Below are 20370 nucleotides of genomic sequence, written 5' to 3'. Positions count from 1 at the left end.
TGACTAGTTTTTTTTATCTCTACCCTTGATATTATTGAATTTCCAATATCAAAAGGACTACTCATGCATGCTCTACTCAAGAGGGAAAAATAATTTATTTTTATTGTATAAGAATAGTTTAGTAAACTTCACATTTCATTATTAATTTATTAATATACTTCTTTTTAACTAAAATGACACTTACAATAAGACGTAGGGAGTATAATATAGCTAATCAAAAACAAATGGTAAGTCAAAAATAATCAAAACCAACTGCATTTTACAAATCCATATATAAGCAAACTTTATACACAAGCACATACAAAACAACTATGCACTTACATATAGGAATAGAGACCTTACAAAAATCCGGAAACAGTGAAGGAATTGAAATGAAAGCTTAACCAAAACATCACAGCAGCACAATCATAACATCCCAAAAGTTAAAAAGCAACAAATAAACATCCATTCCCATACTGTAAACTTTAGTGAGATGCAGCAGCTTCCTTCTCTTTTTCTTTCTCCTTTTCTTCTTCAGTCTTAGGGTGGTATCCTGGTAACTTCTCCTTAATCTTGTCCAAAAATCCCTTCTTCTCTTTAACATCAGTCTCATGCTCCGCCACAGCTGGTGGTGGAGGTGCAGCCGCCGCCACTTCCTCCGCGTTTTTCTGCCCGCCACCTGGCAACTTGTCCTTAATTTTGTCTAGGAATCCTTTTTTCTCCTCGGATTCCTCGTATTTCTCAACTGGAACTGACGTGTCCTCAACCTTCTCAGTCTTCACTTCTTCTTCTTTGTGATCACCAGATATTTTGTCCTTGATCTTGTCCTTCAATCCCTTCTTTTTCTTCTTCTTGATTTTCTGTCCGTCCTCTCCTATTTCTTCCTCCTCATCACTCTGTAAAATTATCACCATTAACATAAGTTAATTCATCCACAAGGTAAAACTTTTCTAAAATGTCAGGTTAAGTTGACTTACAATGAGATCATAATATTTCATACATCAAAAATAAACTAGTAATCTAAGTAGGTCAAATTAATAAGAGTTACCAATTACTATTATTGTGACTTTGATCCATTACATATTTATGCAGTTTTCAACTATGAAATTTCATATTTTTAATGTGTTTTTAGAATTTATATGCAAATTTCCACAAAAGTTAAGTAGTTTGATCCTTGTAATCATGTCGCATAAAAAGGAATGGATGAACTACCACTTATTTGTAGTTGTAAAAAAATACAGTAATATAACACGATCAAAGATTACTCGCACCGATTGTTCCATTAAATCAAATAATTTATATTATTAATAAGAAAGATTGAAAATTAATCTAAATCATCGTCCATCCAACTGCTTGAACTGAAAATAATCAACAAACGTATTGTATACAAGACATGACTTGTGTTAGAATTCGTTTGATTTAACGTAAACTTTTATCAGTGATCAAAGCCACTTACCGAGCTGCTAGAGCTGCTACTTGATCTGTGGAGTTTCTTCTCTTCTTTCTTGTGTTCCTCCTCTTTCTTCTCTTCCTTCTTGTGTTCTTCTTCAGATACCTTTACTTTCTCACCAAATTCAGAGGAAATTGCCTGTTCCTCATGAGCATGAGTTGGCTTTTCCTCTACTTTTTTCCCGAGGAAATCAACATGAGTTGGCTTTTCCTCTTCTTTTTTCCCAAGGAAATCAAACAAACCACGAGACTCCATGCTGGCACCAGTCTCTTCAACTGAGGTCTTGTGGTGTTCGTGCTGATCAGCCATTTTTTTTCAAACAAAAAGCAAAGAGAAACTTGTTGCTAAGAATTAAGCAAAGAATGACCACTCTTTGAGGTAAAGTGAAAGTTTGAAGCTTTTTGGATATTGAAATGAAACTTGAATTGGATGTGGTAGAAACATGAGACTTATGGGGCCTTTTATCGCAATCACAAACGCGGACGTTACGCTGATTAGGATATTCTTTTTCATGAGATTAAAATATTTTTCAATATAAAAAGTTGTGCAAAGGACTCATAATATTCAGTAAGTAATCAAGTACCCCAAGTGTAATCGATGTCGACTGGCCTTTTTTGTTCAGCGTACATGAATTTCTATCCTCACCTTATTCATGGTGATACGTGGACAAATATTACTGGATTTTAAGGGAATTAAATTTAATCTAATAAAATATTACTGAACTTTTATTTTCCTTAACCCTCAATCCCGTCAAACTAAAACAAATAAATTGATACGAAGGGCGCAATAATCTTGGGTTTTGATTTATTCTATGTCATCGTGATAAATAGAAGAAAAAAGAGTTAGTGTGATTTGATAATTAGGCACATTTTAAAGGAATAAATGAAAATAAGTACTCCTCCGTTTCAATTTATTTATCTTACTTTTTTTTTAATCCTTTAAAAAAAAAATCTTTTTTTTTGGACAATTCTTTAATTCTAATTTTTTCATGTAATATTTAAAATCACAGGATTGAAAAATATATTTTACATTAAGATCATAAAATTCAAAACCTTTTTTAGGCAAATTGAAACGGACGAAGTAATATACATGTCGATCGACCATTTTGATCCAAGTAAATATTGCAATGAATGCGACCTGTTGATTTGACACTTGAGCGCATTCTCACGAAATAATGCGACTAATAAGTTGCTTACTCTATAAGGAAAATTTATATGGTGGGTAAAACATGCCATGTCATAATTGTTGGAGGGCTTTTTCCATTGGCAAATGTACATTGTGGGTCCCACTCTATTATTACTTCTCCTTCTCTCTTCACCCACTAGGCTTCTTGCATTCCCCTTACCTCATTCGGCAACACATACCATTTCATGGCACAAAGTTAAGTAACATAACAAGTTTAAGACACAGTGATAGAATTAAGGCAAAATACATCAAATCACATTTAAATTATACCCAAAAAGTCAAATTCACACTCCAACTAATCGGGTGACCTATTTACCCCCTATTCTTCTTTAAAGCTGGAATTATCCACCTTATGAGGATAAAACCACTCTCATGGTGTGAGGTGCTTTCCACACGCGCGCCACGTCAGCGCCATGTCAGCCCACGTCAACGCCATGTCAACCCACGTCAGAAATACAATATATTTATACTTTTTACTTTTTTTTTAATTCACACTTGTTTTTTTTTTATTCACAAAATTAAAGTAAAAAATGATTTTTAAATTTTAATAAAAAAACTGATTTTTCATCTTCTTCCTCATTTCACCACCCGCCCCCCACTCCTCCGCCCCACCCCTCTTCTCCTCCACCTTCACGCCACCCCCACCCCCAAACCCTTCTTCTTCATTTCAGCACCACCTTCACGCCACCCCTACCTCCCAGACCCCCCTTCTTCTTCTTCTTCTTCATTTTTTTCATCCTAGCCATTATCTTGCAAACCAATTTTGACTAAAAAATCACCAACAAACAAAAATTTCAGATTCAAAATTGGTAACCCAATTACATTTTCGATTACCCATTTTAGATTCAATATTTTCGACTACATTTAAGAATTTGAAATGGTTTCAACTTGTGAAAAATAATTTGTAATTTATTGGTAATTATTTTTTGCATAATAATTCTAAGAGAAAGAAGATTAGAATGAGAGATAGGAATATGGTAGAAGATTGACCGGAAAAAATGGAAGTTTGCCAAGAAAATTTTTCTAGATAAATTTTCCGGCTACATTTGTTGATGTTGTCCCTTTATAAAAGATGAAAGGTGATCTCCTTCAGAAAAGAGGGATTTTGTGGGTTTTCATGGGCCATAGCAGTGGGTTGATCGTGTGTGGTGTGATGGAATGGCAAAAATGGAGTTTCTGTGGTGAAGAAGCATCACAGAGAAAAAGGAAAGGAAAAGGAAAGAAGCAGAGGAACAAAAAAGGAGCAAACAAAAGATAAGACTTAAGAGGGCCCACAAATAATTAAGTGCAATTAGTTATGTGACATCCCATTAAAAATAGACACGTGTACAATTTAATCCATTTTTAATATGTTTTTTTAATTTTCACTCGCGCTTAAAAAAATAAAAAAAAATTCTTCTGCCATGTCACGGATAGGGGGGTATTAATTCCAGTTTAAAGAAGAATAGGGGGTAAATAGGTCGCCCGATTAGTTGGAGTGTGAACTCGACTTTTTGAGTATAGTTTAAGTGTGATTTGATGTATTTTGCCTAGAATTAATAATGTCCTAAAATTAGTTTTTCTACAATTAATTAATCAAAGTCTTTTAAAATGAAGAAAGATAATGATAAGAATAAAAATGTTGAACTCACTGTTAATTATAAGTTAAATTTGAGTAAGAATTAAGAAACATCTATTAAAGTAACTTCTAACTCATTCAATGCACTCATGAATACTGTTAATCTATTTTTTGTGTGACTTTTTTGTTCAAGATTTATCTTTTGAGGTTCCCTTGCGGTTTGGTTTAATTTCTTGTGATGTGAAATGAAATTTTTTAAATAATCCATATTTTTCCGAGGAACAAGGATTAATTACTTTATCGTATAAAATTTGAATTTTTCATCATCATTATGGTATTTAATATGATATTTAATATGCATTTTTGAAAAGTTTGATATTCAGTAAAGTATTCGATATTTACAAAAAGATATTGAAATATCAAATATCGTACTGAAATATTTAGGTACATATACAATCAAAATATATTGTATTATTATATACAAAAAAGAAATTTTAAAATCTAAATATACGTAATAAAATGTCCAAAATCTCAAAATTTGATTGATTAGAGAATATTAATGACTTATAATATATTTATAAATTTTATTAGAACTTATTTAATGCAATCTTGGAAATAGCCGTTGCTTTTCTTAAATATTTTTGTTTGAGTAAGGTGCTAATATGTCATGATTCTCTACTATATATAAGTCGAAGTTGAACAAATTATGCTAACCAACTTACGATACAGCACGAAATCGAACTTAAAAATATTCGACTCATACTGAATTAATTTAGTGTGATATAATATTTTTAAAAATTGAAATTATCGAATAGAAATTTTCAATATTATACCGTACCGTACCATGAATTAAGAATAAAGATTAATGAAAAATGAAAAGCCAACCAAGCTGTGAATTTGTAAAAACACAATAAACTATTAGAGGGTAGCGAAACAAATAATAATGGTATCAATCCATTTTTTTCTGCAATGTACGATAGAACTAACAAAAAGAGCCGTAGAAATATAAGTGAAAGAGGGAGAGAGAGCTTAAATAAAATATATGAAGTGTTGGTAAAAAGAAAGAAAAGAACCAAATGGAGAATTGCAAAAGTGGAAAGTAGGGGAATTTGAAGAAATGAAGGAGAGACAGACTGCTGACAAGATGGGGCCAGTAAAACACTTGCAAAAATAGAGAATGTCCTCCACAACTATTGTTGGTTGTGCCTCACCCACCCTAAAACTTTTTCTCTACACGACAGATGTGAAGAAAACGCATTAAGAAAAAAAGAAGAATAATGTAGGGTGTGTTTGCCTATTCAGTGCGAAAAAAATATTTTTTAATTTTCTCATGTCCGTTTGATCAAAAAAATTTAAAAAATATTTTTTTTCAGAAAATACGTTTTTTAAAAATCAGGATAATGAGTTTCCTAATAAAAGTACGAAAACAAATTCCACAAGTAGCATTCCACCACCACCCCACCAAACCCCAATCACTCTCACCAGCACCCCCCCCCCCCGATCCCACCCACCCCCACCCCACCAAACCCCATCACTCACACCAAAGCACCCCCGATCCCACCACCACCACCCACCAAACCCCAATCTCTCACCCGCACCCCCCCCCCCACATCCTACCACCACCACCCTAAAAAGTTTTAAAGTTGTAAAAAAAATTTTGTTGATTTTTCACACCACCCCATCCCACCCCCTTCCCCCGTAAAAAAAAATTAATTTTTTGTTGTGGTTGGGGGGTGAAGTGGGGGGTTGTAAAAACATATCCCCATTTTCTATAAAATTCTATAAAAGTAAAATAAAATATATGAAATAGAAAATTAAGGAAGGGGTGGTGTGGTGTGGTGTGGTGTGGGATTTAGGGGGTGAAGGTGGTGTAGGGTAGGGGTGGGTGAAGATAAAGTGCATTTGAGGGTGCTGGTTGGGTGGGGTAGGTGTTGGGTGGTAAGGGAGGGGTGTGGTGTGGGGTTGGTTGGACTTATATGAGCATTTATCGAAATATGTTTTCCACTAACCAACCGAACATACGAATATAAGTAAGAAATTCATTTATTTTCTACTATCCAAGCGAACATGAGAACATAAGTAGAAATTCACTTATTTTTCAAGAACACATTCTCCATGAAAACATTTTCGGTGGAAAATATTTTCCTCTATATCGAACACATACATAGAGACTGACAAGTAGTACATCGACGGTGAAAGACCACCAATGAAATTGTCACACGTAGGATGTCTACGTGTTATGTTGTCCTTGTGGGACCAGATTGTGTCGGCCTTGTTTGGATTGGATAACTTTTTGGTACAAGTTATTGGCGGGGGTACATGAACGTGAGACGTGGCGAAATAATAGGGGCCAAGGGAACTTCAAGATCCCGAAATTGAGTAAGAGGATGTTTGGATTGACTTTTTAAAAGTAACCTATAAGCTAAGAGCGAAAAGCTACTCCCTCCGGATCAAAAAGAGTGTCCACTTAATTTTATTTTATTTTTTTAGTAAAAAAGAGTGTCCACTTATCAAATCAAGAAAGAATTAACCATATTTTTCTAGATTTGCCCCTATTAGGTGTTATGTGATCTAATCCCAATACATATTTAATTAGGGAAGTTTAGTCAAATTATTTATTTTTGTGTAGGAGGTAGTATTTTCTTAAGGGATGCGTAAATGACTAAATGAATACTCTTTTTGATCCGAAGGGAGTATAAGTTGGGAATACTCAACTCTGGCTTATTTTTGTATTTTTTATCCTAAAATAAGTGTTTAATTTTTTTTTAATCTTTTGTAAATACCACAAAATAGAGAAAAGAACTTAAAAGTCAATAAACACTCGAAATAAGTTTTTATCCAAACACCGCCTAAGTAGAGAGTTAATGTGGGCTCCGATCTCCATTCATGGATCCTTGTCCATTTGCCTATGGAGTTTAATTTTACGTTCGGCAAAGGCTCAAATATGCCCCTAACATTTGCGAAATTGTACACAGTTGCCCGTTATTAAAAGGTTGGTGCAAAGATGCCCCTAACGTTTTTTGTTTTGGCCATACATGCCCTTGAGTTAACGGAAAATATTGGAGGGCATATTTGTTCAGTTTCGCAAACGTTTGGGACATATTTGAGCCTTTGAAATTCCTGAATATTATGACACAAAATATTATTGCATTCCAAAACATAAAAAAACATTTGTAATTACAATTCATCCACCATTGCATTACATCAAAATTATACAACTAAAAGAGCAGATGCAATTACAACCATCTTTTAAAGACTGTTTTCACAAACAAGAGCACCATTTTCCCTTTTGAACAATTTTTTTTTTTTTACTAATGATAATACCATTTTTATTTTTCAATTTGTTGATTATCTGGATATTTTTTGTCTTCTCAGTCCTAATATCTACACAATAATGGATGTAACAATTACCGCAATAAAACATAAACATAAAAAACGAGATAACTTATATTAGACCTATGACACATGAAAAAATGTCTCCCGCAGTGCTCAAAATTTTGATAATAATAATAGAAAGAGTATCACGTTTTAAACATTCATACGGTTTCTTACATAACATTCAATGTGGTTTGACCCTTTTGTGAATTTCACACGTAACCAAAATTTAGTAGAATTATTTGAAGTCCATAAGTGAGGTGGAGTGCAGTAACTCCACGTCCACATACCCTTCCACAACTCCACATCCACAAATCCTTCCACAGATATTTAAAGAACTCGAAGCTTACGACATTTCATAAACAAGTGATAGAATAAGAGTGAAAAGTGAGGGGTTGTACGATAAGTTGGAGTTTCAAAATGCAGTTGCAATAAATCATTGGCTAGCATAAAGTGCACTAAAAAAAATCTGAGAACTATTTGTGTCATAATAGTTAGAAATTTCAAAGGCTCAAATATGCCCCTAATGTTTGCAAAACTGAACAAATATGCCCTCCAAGATTTTCAGTTAACTCAAGGGCATGTATAGCCAAAAAAAAAATGTTAGGGGCATCTTTGCACCAACCTTTTAACGACGGGCAAATGTGTTCAATTTCGCAAACGTTAGGGGCATATTTGGACTTTAACCGTTTTGCGTTTTACTAAAGTGAGAACACAGGAGCATAAGATATTTTAATTTAACGTGGGACCTGAAAAGAAAAAAGGACAGGTGGTCGGTTTGACGTTTCGTATAATATCTTTTGAAACGAAGGTTACAAAAAACTTATTGAACTTTGAGGTGAATACTGCCTATGGTGTAGCTTTCGGTGGCACTCACGCTTGGACCGTCAAAGACCTATTTTTAACCAATCATAATTTCAATACGGAAAAAGGACAAATATCTTGATCCAATCCATCTAATGGGCCATTTATGCTGCATTTCGTCGATAGTTTGGTTCCGTTTATCTTATTGAAATGAAAACCGTTTATCTCTTATTGATGAAATGGGCTCGTTATCTGCATTCATTGATAGTTTGACTAAATTTATCATTAGCAGTTAATAAAAATATCAATCATATTATTCATTAAAAGTGATTTTACAATATCATATATGACACGTGGCCTCCAACTAGATTATGGTTACGAGTGGGTAAGGTGTATGAGTCGGATTTTTTATTAATTTGGTATTTAAAATTGGTGGTTTAATTGAGCGATGTAGACCTCTAATTTGAGGCCACGTGTCGTATCTGGTATTATAAAATGGCATTAATAAAAAATGGCATGGATGAGTCATTTTTGGTAACGATGCATAAATGAGTCAAAATATTGATGAGTGGCATAAATGAGAATTTATGGTTCGATGGCGTAAATGAAGCCATTTCTAATAGTTCGATCATAAATGAAATGCTTATTGAATTAGCGTAAATGAGCCATTCAGATAATTGGATGGCATATTTGAGCCTTTTCCGATTTCAATATTGAGATTATTAACTATTCTAGCAAATAAAGTGGGGACGAATGGTTTAATGTATAAATTGTATATTTCTCATGACTATTGGTGCTCTAATGATGAAACAGTATGCTGATATTTTCTTTCTCGCTTTTTTGTTCTAACTACTAATGTAACTAATAAAAAACAAACGGGAAGTAAAAAAAATAATCAAAGCCAACTGCATTTTACAAATCCATATATAACAAACTTTATATATAAGCACATACAAAACAACTATGCACTGACATAGAGGAATACAGTCCTTCTAAAATCCAGAAACAGTGCAGGAATTGAAATGAAAGCATAACCAAAACATCATAGCAGCACAATCACATCGTCATAAAAGTAAAAAAGCGACAAATAAACACTTCATTCATTCCCATGTTGTCAACTTTAGTGAGAGGCAGCAGCTTCCTTTTCTTCTTCAGTCTTAGGGTGGTATCCTGGTAATTTCTCCTTAATTTTGTCCATTAATCCCTTCTTCTCTTTACCATCAGCCTCATGCTCAGGCACAGCCGGTGGGGGAGGCGCCACTTCCTCGGCCTTCGTCTGCCCGTCACCTGGCAACTTCTCCTTTATTTTGTCCAGGAAACCTTTTTTCTCCTCGGATTCCTCATACTTCTCAACAGGAACTGACGTGTCCTCAACCTTCTCCATTTTCTCTTCTTCCTTGTGCTCTCCAGATATTTTGTCCTTGATCTTGTCCTTCAAGCCCTTCTTTTTCGTCTTCTTGATTTTCTGTCCGTCCTCTCCTACTTCTTCCTCCTCATCACTCTGCAAAATGATCACCATTAAAGTAAGTTTCATCCAATTTCAAATCAGGAATTTATATGTACACGGATAATGAAAAAACTCTTTGAATTAATAGATCATTTGTTCGTACCAAGCCTAACTTCAAAATTAAACTAGTAACTAAAATAAGTCAAATTAAGAGTAACTATTGTGTCTTCCATGGTACATGTATTTACCTAGTTTTCAACTATGTAAAATTTATTTTACAAGAAGTAGGAATTTATAGTACAAAAGAAGCAGTTTGATCCTCGTTATCATGTTACATAAAAAGGAATGAATGAACTACTTATCTATGTAGTTGTATAAAAATAGAGCAATATCACGTGATCAAAGATACTCACCCTGATTATTCAGATCAAGTCAAAAAAATTAATTTTTATAATTAAAAAAAATTAAAAATAGCTTAAATAATCGCTCACCCAACTGCTTACAATGAAAAGAGTCGGAGGCAGGAGCGGAGCCAGTAAGGGATCAGGGTTCATCCGAATGCCCATCGAAAATTACATCATATATACAAGGTTAAAATTAATTTTTACTTATATATAATAGATGTTGAACCCTTAGCTTCTTCGTGTGTTTACTTTTTATATTTTGAACCCTTAGTAAAATTCTGGCTCCACCACTAGCCGGAAGACGTAAAATATGTTTATAACCTATAATAATCTATGTCTACTCGCTAGAAAAAATAAGCAGTAAATCCGACGACTCTTTATTTGTATAACGATTCCATAAAGTTTAGTGTAAAATACATGAGAAATGTGTATATAAAAAACACATGTTTTACGTTCATTAATTTGACGTAAATTTTTATCAATGATCAAAGAGACTTACCGAGCTACTACTTGATCTGTGGAGTTTCTTCTCTTCCTCCTTGTGTTCTTCATGTACTTTTACTTTCTCACCAGCCTCAGAGGAAATTGCCTGTTGTTCATGAGAATGAGTTGGCTTTTCCTCTTCCTTTTTCCCTAGGAATTTATCAAACAAACCACGATCTGTAGTCTCTATAGTGGAACCAGTCTCTTCAACTGAGGGCTTGTTGTGTTCGTACTGATCAGCCATTTTTTTTGCAAATAACAAAAACAAAGAAAAAGTTGTTGCTAAGAACAAAGCAAAGAATGAACACTCCTTGAGGCAAAGTGAAAGTTGAAGCTTTTTGGATATTGAAATGAAACTTGAATTGGATGTGGTGTAAACATGAGACTTAGTGGCCCTTTTATAGCAATCACAAACGCGGACGTTGCGGTGATTAGGATTTTTTTTTTTTCATGAGATTAGAATATTTTTCAATATAAGAAAATTAAAAGTAGGTCAAGGGACTCATAGTATTCAGTAAAGCCTAATCAAGTACACCAAGTGTAACCGACGTCGACTGGCTTTTTGTCACACTTCCCAGCGTACATGAATTTCTATACTCGCCTTTATCGTGACACGTGAACAAATATTACTGGACTTTAAGGGAATTAAATTTAATCAAATAAAATATTACTGAATTTTATTTTCTTAAACTCTCTACCGCGTCAAATTAAAACAAACAAATTAAAATGAAGGGCGTAATAATCTTGGATTTTGATTTATTCTATGTCATCATTATTATATTATAAATAGAAGAAAAAGAATTAGTGCGATTTGAGAATTAGACACATATTAAAGTAATAAATGAAAATAAGTGTTCCTCCATTTCAATTTATTTGTCTTACTATTTTTTAGTCAGTTAAAAAAATATCTCTTTATTTATTTTGGCAAATATTTAATTCTAAATTTCCACATGTAATGTTTAAAATTACAAAATTGAAAAATATATTCTACATTAAGATCATAGAATTCAAAATCGTTTTTAGACAAATTGAAACGAAGTACTATTATTTATGTCGATCGACCATTTTGATCCAAGTAAATACTGCAATGAATGCGACTTGTTGATTTGGCGCTTGAGCCTATTCTCACGGAATAACGTGACTACTGAGTTGCTTACTCTGCTACGGATTAAGCTCCTCTCCATTTCCCTTCTCTCTATTTTTCTAAATTTTATTTTAGATTAGAGACACATGCCATGAATTAGAATTATTAACTAAGATTTAATTGACTAAAACAAGACTCTAATCATGATTTACATAATTAATGACTTATCCATAAATATATTAAAATATTTTCTCTCTCTTCCTATTTTACTTTTCCTACCCAGATATTTTTTTTCCCTAAACAGAAATAGACCCCATTATTCAATTGATGATATTTTCCATTTTCTTTTCAATTATGATGCTTACTAATTCACATAATGTAGAACCCATTATTCAATCGGTAATGGTATATTTCTGAAAAATAACACAATTAAAGAGTTGTCATAATTGGAAAAAAAATGGAATATTAAAATAGGAAAAGAGAGAAAATATTTTAATATATTTATGGATAAGTTATTAATTATATAAATCATGGTTAGAGCTTTGTTTTAGTCAATTAAATCTTAGCTATTAATTCTAACCCATGCCATGAATATCCAATCTAAGGTAGAATTTGGGAAAAATGGAGATGAGTCCAATCCCTCTACTACACGACAAGTGTGATGAAAACGCATGAAGAAAAAAGTAGAATAATGTGGGGTGTGTCAACTTGTTCGGTGCGGAGAAATATTTTCCGACTTTCTCATGTTCGTTCACTAAATTTTTTTAAAACATATTTTATTTATAAAACATGTTTCTTATGACTTCCCTAATAAAAGTAAGGAAAACAAGTTTCAAGGTATCATTCCATCACCATCCCACCAAATCCCAACCACTCCCACCACTCCACCCCCACCACCCGACACACCCTCAAGAACTTTTTGTTTTAAAAAAAGAAAGTTTTAATTTTTTTTAATTCCCACACCCCCCCCCCCCCAAAGATCCCACCACCACCACCCTAAAAAAATTAATTTTTTTTAATAAAAGTTGTAAGAAGTTTTTTTTTTGGTTTTTTACACCACCCACCCCACCCACCCCACCCTCCAAATTTTATTTTATTTTTTATTTTTTACACCACCCCACCACCCACACTCCAAATTTTTGTTAAAAAAGTTTTATTTTCTCATTTTTCACCACCCACCCCCCACGCCGACCCCCCTCCAAAAAAAATAATTTTTTGGTTTTCTACCCACCCAGCAACCCCTACCCTCTCACGAATTTTCTATTTCATATATTTTATTTTACTTTTATAAACAATGAGAAGTTTGCGTGGTTAAATTAGGTATGGGGTGGGTGCTTCTGAATGGGGGCTGGGTTGTGGTTGTGAGGTTGTCACGCCCCCAAAAACTCACCCTAGGCGTAACAGGCATCCGATGCTATGAACAACAATGAAAGCACCTTATAAAATCAATAAACGTCTAATCTCTTTCGATAATCTTTTAATAAATACGAAAACCAGTCATTAATAAATTGGATAAAAAAGCGATCATACTTTGAGATAATCCAGCAGAAGTCAACTCAGAAACTTAGTAAATACACGTGGCAAAATGCCCAACGAGTCACACAAGACTCCAACACACCACCCACAATCTGACAACTGTTTATGGAGCTTCTGAGATAATAAAGAGTGTCTAAAAACATCGGGACGCAGCCCGGAACTAAAATACGAAAAGTAAAGATAGAATGTTGCTTCACGTAGGCTCACCAAATAGTCTCGAAAGCAACAAGTTCTCTTAAGTCGTAGGCGTATCACGAACCTGCTCCTCAATGATACCTAACATACCATAAAAAACAACAATGGTATGCGAGACTGGTACTCAATGAGTGTCTAAGGGGCAATAGTTAACAAAACAAGATATGATGAATAAAATCATTAAAATAATATCAATGAAAATCACAATTCAAACCCAGGAATAAAGTAACTCAGCAACATTAAAGAGTCATCAGAGAATCCAACAACGAAGAACACATTAACTTAACTCCTTACCATTTACCATGCCAAGTATATCACTTACGAATTCAATATCACCACAAGCCACTCACAGGCAACAAAATATCAATCACTCAATACTCCGGCTAAGAAGACGCGGAGGCTAATCATCCTCTGGACTAGCACAGCAACAGATGCACCGGGCGACATGTCTCGGAGGTCAATCTTCCTTAAGACCGACACAACAATAGATACTCCGGGCTAGGAAGCAACGGAGGTCAATCATCCTCTGGACTGATACAACAATACTCATATTGATACGTTATGATCCATAACGGCTAATCGTCCTATGGACTAGCACAGCTTGCCCATACAGGCCCAAACACAAACAAAATACAGATCATGACATCTTAACCGAATCAACAATCATGGCTTAGAGCCGAATTTTATTTCTTAAGTCATCATCTCAAGATAGAGGCATTTCAAGTCATAACCGATTTACAAATCTTATTCAAATCTCTTATTCAATTTCAAGTTCAAGAAACCCATTCAACAACAAAACAAGTTTAAGGTCCAACCTTTAGAAAAATGAGTTCAATCATCCAATAGTGGGAAAAACGAGTTTCACAAAGTAGTATAGTTCGTATAAGGTTCAATGCGAGCTTGACCCTACACACGCATGACCTTGTCTAAAAGAAATCATCTTTAATTCCAAAAGAACCTCCACCAAACAAGAGTTATAATAATGTTCATATTCCAGAGGAAGATTTCAAGTCACAAACAATTATTCACACGTTTCAAACAAGATATCATACTTCAAAAAGAAGGGTTTTGAAAAGTAAACATACTTCAAGAAAGATTTTTGGAAATCGAGACATGCCTCAAATCCCGCTCAAACGTACTTCCCAAGATTCAATAATCACACTACAATGGCTTTAGATGATAAATATTAGAACTTGAATCGTTTCTTGAACTTTTCTTGGAAACTAGGATTTTTTGTAAGCCTTAAATCTTGTTCTTGAATCTTATGAAAATTATTGGTGGATTCTAACCTCTTGATTTATTCTATACTAGTTCAAACATCAATAATAATCTCATAAAAAATCATAAGTCTTACCTCTTAGATTAACTCCACACGCCCTTATCTCATTCTTCTTGAGTTTTCAATAATCTAGGATTTGGAGAGACAAACTAGTGTCAAGAAGAGGTGAATTTAGTGTAGAATCGATGTACTTGGAGTAGGAACTCACCTTAAAGGTTTGGGGAGGCCATAGGGTTGATTTTTCATGATTGGAGATGTTTAGGAACTAACTCCAAGCTTAAATATATGAAAGAAAAGTGAAAACTCGACTTTTGACCCGAAACCCGAAGTTTCTGCGATGGGTCCACGAAAGCATGGCCATCAAGGGACCCCCTGAGGACCTGAGATTCAGAGAGGGTGTTTTTGTGCGCTCGGCGCGCGACGCGGAGCCATCGTACGAGGGCGACGTGTGGCCATCTCGCGACCCGTGTCAGTTGCACGCGGTGTTCGGTCTCCATATATCGTTGGAAGGGTATTTCAAAAGACCTACAACTTTTATGTTTTGAGTTTTCCCGAATTCCGCAAATGCACGAAAACTTGCCATAAGTACGAATTTGTACGAGACTTAGACGAAATTAGAAGGCCTTAAGAACTTCACTTTTCGGTTTGACTTCAAAACGACTGTTTATCACCCGAATGGATTCATATAGCTAAAGTATCATATTAATACTAGTTTTTACACATACACACCTAACTCACGTTTACGGGATGTTATAAGGGTGGGGGCAAGTGGGCGTGGGTGACTGGGTGGTTGTGAGGTGGAGGTATGGATGGTAAGCGGTAGTGGGGGTAGTGGGTTGTGGTTGGGGGTGGGGTGGGGGGTTGTAAGAAAAAATCTCCCATTTTTTATAAAATTTTATAAAACTAAAATTAATATTTGAAATAGAAAATTTGGGAGGGGTTGGGTGGAGCGGTGGTGTGTGGGGTAGTAGTGGGTGGAGATAAATTGCATCCAAGGGTGGTGGTTGGATGGGGTGGGATTTGTTTGGGGGGTAGGTAGGGTAGGTGGTGGAGGGCGGGTGCTTGGGGTTCTTTGGTTGGTAATAGAGGAGGGGTGTGGGTGGGTGTAGTGTGGGGTGGTGGGTTTGGAGCGGGGTTGGTGGGGCTTGTATGGAGTATTTTTCGTAAAATATTTTCTACTAACCAATTGAACGTGAGAATATAAGTAGGAAATTCACTTATTTCTTACTACCCAACCGAACATGAGAAAACAAGTAGAATTTCACATATTTTCAAGAGCACATTTTCCACGAAAATATTTTCCTCCATACCAAACAAGCCTATGGAGACAGATACATTGTACATCGTCGATGAAAGATATTGTCACACGTAGGATGACTAGGTGTGAGTTTGCCCTTGTGGGACCAGATTGTGTCGGCCTCGTTTGGATTGGATTATTTTTGTGGTACAAGTTATTGGTTGGGGAGGGTGGGACATGAACGTGACACGTAGCGAAATAATAAGGGCCAAGGGAACTTTGAGATCCCGAAATTGAGTAAGAGAGTGTTTGGATTGACTTTGTAAAAGTAACTTATAAGCTAAAAGCGAAAAGCTACTCCCTCCGAATTAAAAAGAGTGTCCACTTAACCTTTTTTTTGAGTAAAAAAGTGTGACCACTTATCAAATCATGAAAGAATTAACCATATTTTCTAGATTTGGCCCTATTAAGTGCTATGAGATCTAATCCCAATACATATGAGATCTAATCCCAATACGTATTTAATTAAGGCAGTTTAGTCAAATTACCTTTTTTTGTCTAGGAGTTAGTATTTTTTCTTAAAGGATGTGCAAATGGATAAGTGGACACTCTTTTTTATCCGGAGGGAGTATAAGTTGGGAATACTCAACATTTGACTTATTTTTATATTTTTTATCCTAAAACAAGTGTTTTTTTTTTAATCTTTTCTAAATACCACAAAATAGAAAAAAGAACTTAAAAGTCAAATAAACACTCGAACTAAGTCTATCCAAACACCGCCTAAGACAGAGTTAATGTGGGCTCGGATCTCCATTTAGGGGTGTTCATGGTTCGGTTTGGATCGGTTATTGGTTAAAACCATAACCAAACCAATTTAGTCGGTTTTTAAATGTCTAAAACCATAACCAAACCAAGTAAAATAATAACCACCGGTTTGGTTATTGTCGGTTTGGTTCGGTTTGGTTCTTTTTCAATTTATGACTAGCCGTGACAATTCAAATATCTCTCTACATTCTTCAAGTTTCTTATGAAGGGCTCTTTTTCTCACGGCCCACAAAGGCGAACTTGGGCGCATATTGAGGGAAAAACATCTTGCTTAGCAAATGTAAAATGAAAAGAGATAGTAGGATTTTTACTTTTTTACCCTTATGCTTACGACTTATTAGAGTTGGGCTTGGATTGTTGGACTTGGACATATTCTTTTAAAACATGGGCCTTAAAAATAAGTAGACCAAAATTAAATTAATAATTAAAAGGTATAAAATATCTTTAATTATTTATGAAAAGTTAATATTATACATATAAATAATTATAAATTTTATGTATATAATTATCGGTTTGGTTCGGTTATTTATTCGGTTATTTTACTATAACCATAACCAAACCAAATATTATCGGTTTTTCAAATTTAAAACCAAACCAAATCAAACCAAACCAAATGTCGGTTTTTTTATTCGATTTGGTTAAATTTTCGGTTTAGTTTTGATTTTAACCAAAACTGTGAACAGCCCTATCTCCATTCATGGATCCTTGTCCATTTGCTTATGGAGTTTAATTTTGAGTTTTACCAAAGTGAGAACATAGGAGTATCAGATATTTTAATTTAACGTGGGATCCGAAAAGAAAAAAGACAGGTGGTCGGTTTGACGTTCCGTATAATATCTTTTGAAACGAATGAAGGTTACAAAAAACTTTCTGAACTTTGAGGTGAATACTTCCTATGGTGTAGCTTTCTGTGGCAATTACAATTTGGACCGTCGAAGGGCTATTTTTAACCAAACATAATTTCAATTTTTGAAATTATCAACTATTCTAACAAATAATAAAATGGGGACGAATGGTTTAATGTATAAATTGTATATTTCTCATGACTATTGGTAGCTCTAATAACGGAACAGTATGCTGATTTTTTCTTTCTCGCTTTTCTTGTTCTAACTATAATATAAACCAACTCCATTTTACAAATCCATATATAACAAACTTTATACATAAGCACATACAAAACAATTATATGCACTTACATATAGTAATACAGTCCTTCTAAAATCCAGAAACAGGGAAGGAATTGAAATGAAAGCTTAACCAAAACATCATAGCAGCACAATCATAAAAGTAAAAAAGCGACAAATAAACACTTCATTCATTCCCATGTTGTCAACTTTAGTGAGAGGCAGCAGCTTCCTTTTCTTCTTCAGTCTTAGGGTGGTATCCTGGTAATTTCTCCTTAATTTTGTCCATTAATCCCTTCTTCTCTTTACCATCAGCCTCATGCTCAGGCACAGCCGGTGGGGGAGCGCCACTTCCCTCGGCCTTCGTCTGCCCGTCACCTGGCAACTTCTCCTTTATTTTGTCCAGGAAACCTTTTTTCTCCTCGGATTCCTCATACTTTTCAACAGGAACTGACGTGTCCTCAACCTTCTCCGTTTTCTCTTCTTCCTGGTGCTCTCCAGATATTTTGTCCTTGATCTTGTCCTTCAAGCCCTTCTTTTTCTTCTTCTTGATTTTCTGTCCGTCCTCTCCTACTTCTTCTTCCTCATCACTCTGCAAAATGATCACCATTAAAGTAAGTTTCATCCAACTTTAAATCAGGAATTTATATGTACACGGATAATGAAAAAAATCTTTGAATTATAGGTTAAGTTAACCTATGATGATAGATCATTTGTTCGTACCAAGCCTAACTTGAAAAATAAACTAGTAACTAAAACAAGTCAAATTAAGAGTAACTATTTTGACTTCCATGGTATATGTATTTACGTAGTTTTCAACTATGTAAAAATTATTTTACAAGAAGTAGGAATTTATACAAAAGAAGTAGTTTGATCCTCGTTATCATGTTACATAAAAAGGAATGAATGAACTACTTATTTTTGTAGTTGTATAAAAATAGAGCAATATCACGTGATCAAAGATACTCGCCCTGATTGTTCAGATCAAGACAAAAATTAATTTTTATAATTTAAAAAATTAAAAAATACGTAGCTTAAATAATCGCTCCTCAGCGGCAAGAGCGGAGCCGGTAAGGGCCAGGGGTCCATCAGTAAAAAATTACATCGCATCGCATATATAAGGTTAAAATTAATTTTTACTTATACATAGTAGATGTTGAACACTGGCCGGAGGACGTAAAATATATGTATAATCTGTAATAATCAATGTATAATCACTAGAAAAAATAGTTATTAAATCCGACGGCTTTTTATTTGTATAACGATTCCGTAAAGTTTAGTGTGAAATACGTGAGAAATGTGTATATAAAAAACACATGTTTTACGTTCATTAATTTGACGTAAAATTTTATCAATGATCAAAGAGACTTACCGAGCTACTACTTGATCTGTGGAGTTTCTTCTCTTCCTCCTTGTGTTCTTCAGATACTTTTACTTGTTCTTCATGAGCATGAGTTGGCTTTTCCTCTTCTTTTTTCCCAAGGAAATCAAACAAACCACGAGACTCCATGCTGGCACCAGTCTCTTCAACTGAGGTCTTGTTGTGTTCGTGCTGATCAGCCATTTTTTTCAAACAAAAACAAAGAGAAACTTGCTACAAAGAATGACCACTCTTTAGAGGTAAAGTGAAAGTTTGAAGCTTTTTGGATATTGAAATGAAACTTGAATTGGATGTGGTAGAAATGTGAGACTTAGTGGGCCTTTTATAGCAATCACAACGCGGACGTTACGCTGATTAAGATTTTTTTTTTTTGCATGGGATTAGAATATTTTTCAATATAAAAAATTAAAAGAAGTCCAAAGGACTCATAATATTCAGTAAAGCCTAATCAAGTAACCCAAGTGTAACCAACGTCGACTGGCCTTTTTTGTTCTTCACATTTCCAAGCGTGCATGAATTTCTATACTCGCCTTACTATCATGACACGTGAACAAATATTACTGGATTTTATGGGAATTAAATCTAATCCGAGAAAATATAATTATGTCCGATATACATCCTGATTTCAACCGGTTATGTAGTCAACGATTTTGAATTTAAATTTTATAAATTTAAAATTTTAAGGTAACAATAGCAAGTGTTAATGATCGAGATCCGAGTATAACTTTTATAAATATTTAGTAAATTCTTAGCACATGCTGTTTATATAATAGTACAAAACAATGGAATTCGATCTAAGCATAAATCCAAGCCAACATCCGTCGGGGCCCATTGGCGGTACCTTTTGAACATTCAAGTTAATCCATTTGAGCTCGTTTGTTTTGTAAACGACTCATATAAAGATCATTTATGAAAAAAAGTTACATCCGTTTTAATTTGTTGTCTTATTTTTTCTTTTTATTTTATCCCCAAAAAATTGTCATTTTTTATATTTCGTCTTTCCTTTCGTTTCAACTTATGTGAT

The 20370-nt window shown here is 34.4% G+C and overlaps 2 protein-coding genes across 3 annotated transcripts; both read right to left on the bottom strand.

The window, feature by feature from the left end:
* Positions 1-239: 239 nt before the first annotated feature.
* On the bottom strand, positions 240-11075 carry LOC132033061 (phosphoprotein ECPP44-like). 2 transcript variants are annotated; one of them, XM_059422917.1, is made up of 2 exons: positions 10702-11075; positions 240-875 (listed from the first exon to the last, which is right to left on the bottom strand). In XM_059422917.1, the coding sequence occupies exons 1-2, from the start codon at positions 10927-10929 to the stop codon at positions 465-467; spliced, it is 639 nt and encodes a 212-aa protein (XP_059278900.1). In that variant the 5' UTR covers positions 10930-11075; the 3' UTR covers positions 240-464. The 2 variants fall into 2 exon arrangements, with proteins under 2 accessions (XP_059278900.1, XP_059278899.1); XM_059422916.1 differs by lacking the exon at positions 10702-11075 and adding an exon at positions 1436-1868.
* LOC132033062 (dehydrin ERD10-like) lies at positions 9244-19655 on the bottom strand. Its single transcript, XM_059422918.1, has 3 exons — positions 19338-19655; positions 18254-18557; positions 9244-9665 (listed from the first exon to the last, which is right to left on the bottom strand). The coding sequence occupies exons 1-3, from the start codon at positions 19527-19529 to the stop codon at positions 9472-9474; spliced, it is 690 nt and encodes a 229-aa protein (XP_059278901.1). The 5' UTR covers positions 19530-19655; the 3' UTR covers positions 9244-9471.
* Positions 19656-20370: the final 715 nt, after the last annotated feature.

Source organism: Lycium ferocissimum, chromosome 10 (genome assembly GCF_029784015.1).
Source record: "Lycium ferocissimum isolate CSIRO_LF1 chromosome 10, AGI_CSIRO_Lferr_CH_V1, whole genome shotgun sequence".
Lineage (NCBI taxonomy): Eukaryota > Viridiplantae > Streptophyta > Magnoliopsida > Solanales > Solanaceae > Lycium > Lycium ferocissimum.
Note: the sequence above shows the minus strand (reverse complement) of the source record. Positions and strands in the feature narration are given on the sequence as shown.